Raw genomic sequence first — 12,805 nt, forward strand, 5'->3', positions numbered from 1 at the left:
CCTCTTGCTCTCTCTCCCCTTCTCTTGCTCTCTCTCCCCTTCTCTTGCTCTCGCTCCCCTTCGCTTGCTCTCTCTCTCCCCTTCGCTTGCTCTCTCTCCCCTTCTCTTGCTCTCTCTCTCCCCTCTCTGCTCTCTCTCCCCTTCTCTTGCTCTCGCTCCCCTTCCTTGCTCTCTCTCCCCTTCGCTTGCTCTCTCTCTGCCCTTCGCTTGCTCTCTCTCTGCCCCTTCTCTTGCTCTCTCCCCTTCTCTTGCTCTCGCTCCCTTCTCTTACTCTCTCTCCCCTTCTCGCTCTCTCTCCCCTTCTCTCTCTCTCTGCCCCTTCTCTCTCTCTCTGTCTCTCTCTGCCCCTTCTCTCTCTGTCTCTCTCTGCCCCTTCTCTCTGGTTCTCTCTCTCTGCCCCTTCTCTTTCTCCTCTCTCCCCTTCGCTCGCTCCCTCCTACTCTCTCTTCCCATTCTCTCGCTCTTCTATTATCCTTCTCTCTCTACAGTATTGGAGTTCCCCCAGCACGCCCTGCAGCTCCTGTCAGGCCTGCGTTCTCAGCGTCAGCGTGGGTTCCTGTGCGACTGCACCGTCTTCGTGAGTTCCTCACGTTTCCTGGCCCACCGCGCTGTCCTGGCCTCCTGCTCTCCATTCTTCCACATGTTCTACTCTGATCCCCCAGGGGGCGCCGGGGCCAGCTCGGTCACGCTGGACGGGGACATTGTGACGGCGGCGGCGTTCGGCCTTTTGTTAGACTTCATGTACGAGGGTGTGCTGCGGCTTGAGGCCCCTCCTCCAGCAGAGGATTGCTGGCGGCGGCAAGCTTCCTCCATGAACGAGGTGGTCCGGGTGTGTAAGAGACGGCTACAGCACCGACCTCCACCAGCTGAGGCAGACAGCACGCGCCCGGAGGAGAGTGGAGTGGTGGTGGTGGGTGGTAGTGGACCCGGAGTCGGCATGGTGGCAACAGGAGCTGCCAAAGTGGTGGCGATGTCAGTGTCTCAGTCTGCTCAGTGGCGATGCAGAGAAACCAGTTGGGCTGTTATACGAGGTCAGAGAGGAGGGTGGAGGTTCATGCCCCTCTGAGCCCTGACATGGCAGACACCACCCAGCCGGGCATGGACCACGCCCTCCTTCATGTGGGTGAGCTGGTTACCCTCTCCTCCGGTCCCTCTCTCAGGCTGGGGGGTCAGAGAGAGGGTCAGGGGGGCTCGGCCCTTTGCAGCCCCTGCAGCTCCACAGAGTCATACAATCTCAGCAGCCACCATCGCCAGCCCTCTTCATCAGCAGCTGCATCATCAGTGGTACCTGTGACCCAGACTGATGGCTCCAGCTCCATGGTGGGGATACTGACCCAGTCCGACCACAGCAGCTCCTCCAGCCCAGAACAGGACAGCCATGACCTGTCTCCAACAAGAGCACAGTCATCACACCAGGCATGCAATGCCAGCAGCATGGTCTCAGTATCAACACACACCCTCAGATTAGAATACAGCCTCCACACACTCTCCTCACCTCACCTCCCAACCTGAACCATGTAACCCATCAGGGCCAAACCTCAGCCCTGTCCAGGCCTGACGGGCTGCAGCATGAGGGGTCAGAGAGGGAGAGCAAGGAGACTAGTGAACACTCTAACATGGGGACTGTGGGAGTGGAGGAGGGAGCAGGGGGAAGGGTGAAGGTAAAGGTGGAGGCCATAGTGATCTCAGATGAGGATTTGAGGAGATGAAGGGGTGATGATAAGGAGAGGAATGAATGGGGTTAGAGAACGAGGGATGATGGAGGTAGAGGACAGGAATGAGTTTAACGACGATAATAAAGACAGAGATGACTGAACAACCCCCACTTCCTCCCTCCTCACTCCCACCACGCCTCACACCAGATGACCCACTCCCACCCCTCTGAGCCTTCTCCTTCTCTTTCTCCCCCTCCGGACCTGGCTCCACCTCTTCTGACGCTCCCCCTTTCCCCTCCTCCCTCTTCCCCTCCGTGGGCCAACATTCCGACCAGTCCGTCTACTTCCAGGATTCCATGGGAACTATGTCGAGGACGTCCCCACGTGCAGTGTCTGTGGGAAGACGTTCTCGTGCGCGTACACCCTGAGGCGACACGCCATCGTGCACACACGCGAGCGCCCCTATGAGTGCCGCTACTGTTACCGTAGCTACACGCAGTCAGGTGACCTGTACCGCCACATTAGGAAGGCCCATGACTCCAGCCTGCCAGCCAAACGCAGTAAAGGAGACACTGAGGAGGGCCAGCCTCCACACAGCTAACAAACACAGCTAGCTGTATACTTCTCCATTCTACGGAGAATGACACATTATTTATGCCTTCCCCCTTCCAACACCAGACATCCTGGTCTTGCATGTCCATGGCAATGATCTGGAATACTTCCAAACGATCTGGGGCACTTCCAAATTATCTGGGGCACTTCCAAATTATCTGGGATATGTCAGATACGCGTTTCCCTCCACCATGGTCTTTTCAGACATGCCCATTCCCGGGACTGAGTGGGCCCGGTGCTCAGTCAACAAGCTGGTGCTGGTATTCCTAAAGGACAGGGGCTGGTGGTGTTTTAGCTATTTTAAATGGGACTTTTGTCTTTTACATATTGTACCAGTTGTCTTACTATGACCTCAGTGCCAAAATACTTTGTGTACTGTACTATGTTATATTTCCAGATAAATTGCCAGTTGTCAAGGGTACTGTTTTTTGTCAACACTAATAGCGTAATGGTCTGTGATACTTCTACCTGTAAGTCTCCATTGTTGCCAACTTTTACGATTGGCTGAATATCACTACTACTTCATCGCTGTGAATAGAACAAATTTCTTCAGTCCAACATATTATACATTCCCTTCCATTGGAGTACTGTTCAATAAATGACTTCCAACACGATCTGTATCACAATGGTCTATAACATGAGTATAATTGATGACAGAAAATTACAACAAAAAGAACATGGTACAATAATAACAGAAGTCACAAGAAGCAGCAAGCGCAATTCACCCCTATGGATCTGTAAAAGATAGACACGGTGTCCACTACCACTAGGGACTGTGAGGAGTGCTCTCCCCATTGTCTGTCCATTATTCCTATTTTCACAAACTAAGCAATGGCTACTGAACACACAACCAATGTGTTTAGAGGCAGTCTTCAGGCTGCAGCATGAAAAGGAGGGTAGAGAAGGGATTGATCTTTGCTTTGGCCTCTTCCATGTCAGTCATCCACCGGCCCATGTATCTGTCAAATATGAATAATGTGTTATTAACCATGGGCCATGTATGGTAATACATCACTGGGGCTGAGCTCCCTGCCCCAGGACCTCTATACCAGGCAGTGTCAGAGGAAGGCCGTAAACATTTTCAAAGACTCTAGCCACCCAAGTCATACTGTTCTCTGCTACTGCATGGCAAGCGGTACCAGAACGCCAAGTCTGGGACCAAAAGGCTCCTTAATAACAGCGTCTTCCCCCAATCTATAAGACTGCTGAACAGTTAGTCAAATGGATATCCTGACTATTTGCATTGACCCCCTTTTTATTTGCACTGACTCTCTTGCACCGGCTCTATGCACACTCACTGGAAACTACCCGCACACACTACACTGACACTCCAACTCACACAGAACATACACAAACAACACACACATACACTGCTGCTATTTACCCCTACCTACATATATATTACCTCAACTACCTCATACCGCTGCACATTTACTCGGTACCGGTACTCCTTGTATATAGCCTCGTTTTTGTTATTTTATTGCGTTACTATTTCTTTTTTGCAATTTTTCCTACTTTTTAACATTGTTGGGAAAGGGCTCGTAAGTAAGCATTCACGGTAAAATGTACACCTGTCGTATTCGTTGCATGTGACAAATACAGTTCGATTTTGATTAATGGAGAAAAACAAATTATTGTATTACACACACCGCTTCTGCCAGATCCGGCCAGGCCATTGCCATGACAATGCCGTCATCAGAGTTGGGTGGAGTCTCGAGGTTCCAGTAGGTCACGTTATGGAACACTGAGGACACCTTCACAGTCCTGTCCTAGACACACACACACATTACCTCACATATAGCATTACTGTCAGTGTGTGAAGAGTTTAAATATGCAATATAGTGTTATACAGTATGTGTTCCTGCTGCAGACAATGGAAAAGGAAGAGTTTCATATTTCCTGGTTGGTGTGTGGGGTTCACAGCACAAAAACGGATTATAGCCATCTTCTTTGAGTTGTTGCCCAGTGGCAAGAGTTTGTGCACATTGGTTGGTGATTACAGATAGATTAGAGGAGATTCTGACAGCATTCTTTGTGAATTGTTGACCTGCTACGGTAGATTATGGATGTTGGCCAGACAGTGATGATTTTGGCAGTGTTTACTGTTTACCTCCTGGTCAGTGCCTGATTTGTTGACCTCTCTCAGCACCAGGCCTGTGTAGCCCTGCGGACAGCTGACCTCCTGACCTTTTAACCCACGACCCCTGAACGACACCGTTTTCTCTGTGGAAAATGTGGAAGAGACACAAGCCGTATTAAAGTAATCTGTATTGACAGTAGGCTACACACAGCACTCTGTGACATCAGATGTTGGTCTTCCACAGTCTCTGTACAGAATGCATGCAGCTACTGCTGCCTCTATGTACCATGTTTCGGTCTTTGATGGTGGCTGTGAAGAACTGGGACACCTCTGCAGGCCCGTCGTGCTCTATCTCACAGGGTAGCAGGTGAACTGGGGGGCATTCTGCCTGGCTCACTGAGTCCAGCTCTAATGTGGTCACACTGCAATTGGATGACATCCTGAAAGAGAGGGGCAAAATGTCCAAAACAAGTATATGGCCCATATGCACTATTACAGATACCAACATGTTCTCTGTATGGGCACTTAGGTATCACACTTCGCTGGCAGTAAATGGTGTGGTGAATTCTGTGTTTATCTTTAGCGGCTGTAGAAAGTTACTTCCTCTATCTCCAGCAACATCATTTGAGTAGACGGGATTTAGCGCACACACCTCACCCTGAACAGCATAGGACCAAGCATCTTGTTTTCGTTCAAAGTGAAAACACAACACAAGAAGTGCATGAGGACCCACGACCAGAGGGGCAGGCCATCTTTGTAAATAAGAATTTGTTCTTAACTGACTTGTCTAGTTAAATAAATACTACAAAGCAAGATCAATGAGTTAGCCAGCTAACTTTGATAAACAACCAGAAATTAATGTTTCCTTTTTGGGTCATTAAGAAAGCTACATTTAGTGTGTGTTTTTGGTTGTTGAAGCAATTAGACCATGCCAATTTCAAACGTAACCTTCTAAAAAAAAAAAAACGTTTCAGAATATGTTTGGCAAGTTAACTGGCTAAGTCATTGATCTTCCTTTGTAGTATACCCCTTTACGGAAAATGAATGCACGGCAGTGAATTCTCAAAAAGGACTGAAATAAATCATTGTCAAACCTATGATAACAGTATAATTGGTCAAACGTGGTTTCGTTAGCTAGCTAGCTTGTCTAGTCGATGACAATGGACTGATTCCCTTGCTCAGCATTCAGATAGATTTTCTAAGGCACTTTCGCAAACAAATTTAAAACATTTGGTTAAGAATATTGATACAGTATGTGGACTGAAAAATACAGTTACACTATACAGAAACGACTCTACCATAAATACATATCTCAATAGCTACCTTTCAATGGTCCAGATTTCTAATGTTTTCCTCCAACTTCCATGAGGGCAAGTAAACTTCGACGTGATTGGATAAGATCGTCTTCTTCACCACAGAAAGATATGCTTTTGGCGCGTGCATCCTCAACTCATTTGGTGTATGCTGCCCCTAGTGTGCTGGAGTGGTAATTATATCTCAATCTCAAAACAGCATTTTCAATCTTCTCTTTTTAATAAAATGCTAATGATTTATATTCAGTGCATCTTGACATTAGATAAGGAATGTTCATTTCATGTTCAAGTGTTATGGATTTCATGTTCAAGTGTTGTGGATTTCATGTTCAAGTGTTTATTTAGAAGTCTGGCATTAGTATTGCAGTCACTCATATCTTGTTGAGGTTTTAGGTGAGCTGGAACACATGGCTTGTCAGTCGTAGAAGTGATCAAACTCTTCTGAGTCTGTGTCCTGATTAGCCCCTTTCTTTTTGTGAAGTGCTTTTACTTCAGAGATACTGTCCAAGTCTTCATCTATGGCTGAAAAGACACATAGCACAGGTTAGGTTATAAATAGTGCATATTACTGGCGAGTAGCTAACCTTTTTAGTTGTATCTATGGATTGCAGTCTGCAGTGATCTTACCTTTGGGTTTGACAAGGACCACTGTCTTCTTCTTTTCTTCTTTCTCTCTTAAAATAAACAAAGATCCTTTTTAGAAAAATGTCCAGAGATAGTAATTTGGAGCAGTAATTTGTCAAAGAAATAACAACACTCACTGTTTTTCCTGAGACTTTGCTTGTGGAGCAAGAAGACTTTCAATATCATCATCCTCATCTGGAAAGGGATCTACAGACCATGAATACCCTTTCACTTTGTCATCTTCATCATCATTATTTTCATCATTATCACCGATCACTTCTTCCTCCTCCTCTTCCGCTACCTCTGCCAGGCATTTGGATGACCTGAGAATCATAACAATTGAGTCATCATCATCATCATTGTCCTTATCATTATCATCATCATCATCACCATCATCATCATCCTTATCATTATCATCACCATCTTCATCATCATTGTCTCTATCATTATCATCATTGTCCTTATCATCATCACCATCGCCATCATCACCATCTTAATCATCGTCATTGTCTTATCATCATCATCTCATCAGTGTTTTACCTGTGTTCTGGTGGTGAGATGATGCTGTCGTCAGAGCTCTCTCCTCTTCATCCTCAGGTTGCCCTGCTGCTGAGTCTTCCTCAGCATCCTGACAACGCTGCTCCTCTTCCTCACCACCATCTTCTTCACCTTCTGACCCCTCCTCATTATCATCTCTTTCATCCCCAACTCCCACATCCTCCTCTTCTATCTCTCCATTCTGAGAAGTGTGTGATTCCTCTCTTTCGTTCTCGCTCTCTTCCTCCATGCCTCTATCACTCCGTTCCACCTCCTCGCACTCTACCTGCCCTTCTGAGTCCTGCGCCTCCTCTGCTTCCTCTTCTCCCCTCTCCCTGTCTTCCTCGTCCTCTGCAGTGTGCCCCCTTATAGAAACGCTCTCACTCTCTGGTTGGACTTCTTCCTCTTCCTCCTCCTCCTCTCCTACCTCTCTGTCTCTCTGGTTTGCCTCATTGCCTTCATCCTGATCTTCTCCTTGCTCTTTTTTGCCTTCATGTTCTCCCATTCCCTCTTCTTCCTCTGTTTCCCTCCCCTCCTCTCTGTCATGTTTAATTTCCTCCTCCTCTTCTCCTGTTGCTCCCCCCTCCACACCGAGTCCAACCACTCTCCTCTCCCTGTTGCTCCCCCTCCTCACTGAGTCCAACCAGACTCTCCTCTTCTCCTGTTGCTCCCCCCCCACACCGAGTCCAACCAGACTCTCCTCTTCTCCTGTTGCTCCCCCCTCCACACTGAGTCCAACCAGACTCTCTTCTTCTCCTGTTGCTCCCTCCTCCACGCTGAGTCCAACCAGACTCTCCTCTTCTCCCTCTGTGGCCTCCATGTCATTATCTCCTACTTCTTTCTCACTGGCTACTTCCTCCCTATGACTCACTGACTCCATTTTAATCATTGACGCCTGCATTTGATTTCTTGACTCTTCCATTTGACTCACTGCCTCTGCCCTATGACTCACTGATTCTTGAATTTGACTTGATTCCTCCTTTTGACTCACCGACCACTCCCTATCACTCCCTGATTCGTCTCTATGACTTCCTGACTCCTCTGCACTGAATAGGTTAGTCAGTCCCCTACTCATCCTGCTCCTGTTGCTCCCTACCACCGATGTCCCATAATTCTCTGAGCTTTGGACCACAGAGGCAGAAGATACTGAAGCCTCAGGAATAACCACCTCCCAGGATCCTGCAGAGGACCTGTCTGTTGCGCTCTGTCCTGCTCTTCCTCCATTCTTCTCCTTCCTCTTCCTCCTCTCCCTGCTACTGACGCTGTCTTTACTGGCCTGACTGGAGGTTCTGCTGCTCTCACTGCTCTCTCCATGTCCACTCGACAGACGCACTGCAAACGCACACACAGATTTAGGTTATGATTAGTTCAACAATTACATTTAGCAGTCAGCTCGGGCCAGTGTGGCCAGAGTTGACACTTAGCTTGGGTTTAGTTGCTCGTTCATTGTTGGTTAGTGTACAGTTAGGCACGTTTAGATTATATGAAGCAGTTCTTACCTGGTTTGATGTCGAGCTCATGTGCCAGATCGCTGCTCTTCTCTCTCTTCTGTCTGTGTCCCACACTGCTCCCTCCTTCAGGACTAGTCGCTGCACTCCCCAGATCCTCCCCCGCCACACCCTGTACCATTCTCCATCCCTGGGTATCCGGCATGGCAGGGCTGGTCCAGGAGGTTTGAAGGCCCACTGGGGCCCTGAAAGGGAGCCCAGCCGTGGCGACCCCAGCAGCCCATTGTATGGGGAACCCTGTCGGTGGTGCCTCCTGCTGGATCACAATGTGGTGTTTACTAGGGGTAGAGTAGGCCTGAGGGGGCTGGATAGGGTAAGGCTGAGGGGGGTAGAGGGACTGAGGGGTCTGGATAGGGTAAGGCTGAGGGGGGTAGAGGGACTGAGGGGGCTGGTCAGGGTAAGGCTGAGGGGAGAGGGACTGAGGGGTCTGGATAGGGTAAGGCTGAGGGGGGTAGAGGGACTGAGGGGGCTGGTCAGGGTAAGACTGAGGGGGAGAGGGACTGAGGGTCATAGGGGTGGAGGGGTGAGCGGGGTGGTGAGTCATGTCTCTTTGTTGGAGTTTGGAGTGCATTCTGGTTTGGGAATCAACCCATTGGGAACGAGCATGAATCAACCAGGAGGACTGAACTGAAGGGATGCTGGGATGATGGTGGCCATTTTGGATGTAGTCCTGGTGGCCATTTTGGTTGTGGTGTTCTTGATGCGCAGCGGCATTCTGGAGCTGTTGGACATAACCTAAAGAAAGAGAAATGACAGTGAGGTATGTTGGTGGGAGGTAAGGTGGGTATATGAACTGTATAAGGGTGTGTTGGTGTTACATGGGGAAAGTGGAGGTTGGGCTCCGATGGGGGGTCTGGAGCCCCTCTCTTCAGCCCTGTCCTCCTCCATACTCCTCAGGCACTCCTTCAGGTGCTGCTCCATTCGCTGTGGAAACTACAGGATTAACCTAACCTGCCTGGTGTGTCTCAAATCACATCACATTTGATATCTGTAAACATCTAATAAATGACTTGTTGTTATGGTGTCCGGCAGGGTAGGCCTACCTTACGTTGGGCAGATCGTGTCTTCTGTTTGAGCTGCTGCTGCCAGCGAGGGAAGTTCTCCTCCAGATACCTTTCATACTCCACCTAGAGGGGTCAGTGGTCACAGTTAGGGATCATGGTCATCTGGGGGCCCAGAGAGGGACAATGGTGAAGATTGGATGTAAGTGTTTTTGTTTGTCAAGGCGTGGAGGTAGGAGGATGTCCACCATTCCACATGCGGGTGGTGCATGCCATGTGTGTTCATTGAATTTTTTCATACGGGTGTCCTCACTTTTATGGTATTCATAGTGGCGGTGCGGGTGACCATGTCTCTCAGAGTGTCCTGGGCTCTGTCAAACTCCTGCAGCAGCTGCCTGTTCTGCTGCTGGGCCTGACGCTCTCTCTCACTCAGCTCCTGCCACCGGCTCTGCAGCCGCACAGCCCGGCTACTGCACACAGATAGGCAGGCACGCACACACATACAGACGCAGTGGTGGAAAAAGTATCCAATTGTCATACTTGAGTAAAAGTAAAAATACCTCAATTGAGAGGACTCAAGTAAAAGTGAAAGTCACCAAGTAAAATATTACTTGAGTAATAGTCTAAAAGCATTTGGTTTTAAATATACTTAAGTATCAAAAGTAAATATAATTGCTAAATATACTTAAGTATCAAAAGTAAATATAATTGCGAAAATATACTTAAGTATCAAACGTTTTTTTTTAAAGTATGTAGTTTCATAAAAGTATAAATTATTTAAAATTCCTTATATTAAGCAAAATAGGCACTATTTTCTTGTTGTTTTAATTTCCTGATAGCCAAGGGCACACACCAACACTCAGACATCGTTTACAAACGAAGCATGTGTGTTTAGTGAGTCCGCCAGATCAGAAGCAGTATGATTACCAGGGATGTTCTCTTGATAAGTGCATGAATTGGACCATTTTCCTGTCCTACTAAGCATTGAAAATGTAACGAGTACCTTTGGGTGTCAGGGAAAATGTATGGAGTAAAAAGTACATCGTTTTCTTTAGGAATGTAGTGAAGTTAAAGTAAAAGTAGTCAAAAATATATATAGTAAAGTCAAGTACAGACACCCCAAAAAACGACTTAAGTAGTACTTATTTTTACTTAAGCACTTTACACAACTGCACAGACGGGCAGGCACGCCAGCACTCACACACACACGCGCACATGCACACACACACACACACACACACACACACACACCCACACACACACACACACACACACACACACACACACACAGTGGTCTTTTATTCTTATATATTTTGATTCCCAAATAAAAAGTACACTGCTCACTCACAGGCGCTGATCCCTCTGTAAGGTCACAAGGTCACTCTGCAGCTTTATCCTCCTGCGCTCACTGTGGGAGGAACACACAGAACAGAGCTACTGAACATGTTCTAATTATTTTTTATTTCCAGTGCTTCCCGACATGGATTACTCCATAATACAGGCGACAATGACCCCTTGTGGTGGATAGATTCTGTCCTTTTTCATACTGTACAATAAACAAAAATATACTTCTCATAATCAAAATAACAATGTTGAAAAAGCAAGTTAACAAAAACAAAATACTTTAATATCATACTAGTAGTCACAGCACTCATTCAACCCCTGTATTATCTAAAATAAAAGGATACCTGAGAGGTTCTCTCTGGTTTGCGCTCTCACCTCTGTAGCAGACCTTCTGCTCCCTGTTTTGTATAAACACCTCGGTTATCCTCCGCACCGTCCATATACCAGGTAGACATCATTTATCTTTTACTACTGGCATGACAGGAACCACAAACCTTTGAAATCGAAGGCTCACAAACAGCCGCCTGGGATTAACATGGATTAAGGGTTAGTTGGATTACTCTCTTATAGGGGGAGGAACATGGGGCATATTGACATTACTGTCATCACAGATGAATTGGAGAACCTTAGTATCTTTGCTGTCGTCACTATGAGTAAGAAAATATATAGGACAAATAATGTTACACTAATGAATAACCTCAATAAAATGAAAGTAATGTCATTTGAATGTCTGATAGTAAATAATAAACGTTCATATTTAGGAGAGTTTATTTTACTGTAAATGCACATTACAAATTTTTATTGTGGTACAGTCCTTTAGTTATTTCACACGGATCATTTACGCGCTATGTTTAGATATGGGGGACGGTTTTTCATGTAACACAGGATACACTGACAGCTCCACTTCATTTGTTTAATGAAGACGCATTTGGGGAAAATACCATCAGCGCTTATCCACACACCGATTAATGTTAATGACAACAGACACATTGGAGTTTATTTTATTTTACTCACTAAATCGCTAACGTCAGCATCAGATCACACACACCCTTTCATTCGCCTGTCAGATATCGTGTTAGTTAAAATCAAAACAGAGTGGCGACAACAAGGAAGCATAGAGAACACAAGACCGACAAGGCACCATGACGTGGTTTAGCTTCGCAGGTCGGGTGTGGGATCGCGTGGAGAAGACGTGTCTCCACCTGCCCATCGTTCTGAACACTGTTCTCGTGTTCTCCATCACGGCGGAGGTGAGTTACCTGGTCCTGGTCGAGGCGCCGCTCCAACCGGACCAGAAGAAGACCCAGTGGTCTACCGTGTGGAAGACTCTGCACCTCCTCGTGCAGTACTTCATGTTTGGCAACATCATATGGAACGCCTCGCTGTTTCTGAAAACCAGCCCCAGCATTCAAGGAGTGTTCCTGGGCTCAGAAGGCATGGCACAAGGCTGGAGGTAATCTAAACAGACAGGCTGGAGGTAATCTAAACAGACAGGCTGGAGGTAATCTAAACAGACAGGCTGGAGGTAATCTAAACAGACAGGCTGGAGGTAATCTAAACAGACAGGCTGGAGGTAATCTAAACAGACAGGCTGGAGGTAATCTAAACAGACAGACTGGAGGTAATCTAAACAGACAGGCTGGAGGTAATCTAAACAGACAGGCTGGAGGTAATCTAAACAGACAGACTGGAGGTAATCTAAACAGACAGGCTGGAGGTAATCTAAACAGACATAATGCTTCATCATTAGGACAAACAAACTGTCAAGACTGGTTGAATCACATGTATTTTCTCATGGATAGGCTGGTGGTATTCAGAAAATGTTGTTCTCATTATTCAAATTATTTCCCCAGTGTTCATGACACTGTTATACCTGCAGTTATTACATTGTAACACACATCTATTCCACCCACAGGTTCTGCTACACATGTGAGACCCACACTCCCCCACGGTGCTCCCACTGCTATGACTGTAAGGTGTGTGTCCTGAGACGAGACCACCACTGTGTGTTCTTCGGCCAGTGTGTGGGCTTCCGTAACTACCGCTACTTCCTCAGCTGTCTGCTGTTCATGTGGACGGGGCTGCTGTACGCTGTAGTGATGAACGCTGAGGTCTTCATCATCATCCTGAA

The 12,805-nt window shown here is 47.1% G+C and overlaps 3 protein-coding genes across 3 annotated transcripts; 1 reads left to right on the forward strand and 2 right to left on the reverse strand.

Annotated features, from left to right (window-relative positions):
• Nucleotides 1-2,883: 2,883 nt before the first annotated feature.
• Nucleotides 2,884-5,763, reverse strand: LOC115182038 (ribonuclease H2 subunit C-like). Its single transcript, XM_029743677.1, has 5 exons — nt 5,671-5,763; nt 4,601-4,787; nt 4,378-4,488; nt 3,917-4,036; nt 2,884-3,226 (listed from the first exon to the last, which is right to left on the reverse strand). Exons 2-5 carry the CDS (start codon nt 4,784-4,786, stop codon nt 3,203-3,205), a joined length of 441 nt encoding a protein of 146 aa, XP_029599537.1. The 5' UTR covers nt 4,787; nt 5,671-5,763; the 3' UTR covers nt 2,884-3,202.
• A 1,340-nt stretch (nt 5,764-7,103) lies between these two features.
• On the reverse strand, nt 7,104-11,129 carry LOC115182036 (misshapen-like kinase 1). The gene is made up of 8 exons (XM_029743675.1): nt 11,050-11,129; nt 10,679-10,738; nt 9,644-9,800; nt 9,373-9,456; nt 9,148-9,253; nt 8,321-9,064; nt 7,270-8,153; nt 7,104-7,172 (listed from the first exon to the last, which is right to left on the reverse strand). Exons 1-8 carry the CDS (start codon nt 11,127-11,129, stop codon nt 7,104-7,106), a joined length of 2,184 nt encoding a protein of 727 aa, XP_029599535.1.
• A 420-nt stretch (nt 11,130-11,549) lies between these two features.
• On the forward strand, nt 11,550-12,800 carry LOC115182037 (probable palmitoyltransferase ZDHHC24; the record flags this gene model as incomplete). Its single annotated transcript, XM_029743676.1, has 2 exons — nt 11,550-12,127; nt 12,590-12,800. Coding segments are annotated over exons 1-2 (522 nt in total), but the record flags the coding sequence as incomplete, so codon positions are not given.
• Between the last annotated feature and the right edge of the window lie 5 nt (nt 12,801-12,805).

The sequence above is a fragment of the Salmo trutta genome, unplaced genomic scaffold (genome assembly GCF_901001165.1).
Source record: "Salmo trutta unplaced genomic scaffold, fSalTru1.1, whole genome shotgun sequence".
In the NCBI taxonomy this organism is placed as follows: Eukaryota; Metazoa; Chordata; class Actinopteri; order Salmoniformes; family Salmonidae; genus Salmo; species Salmo trutta.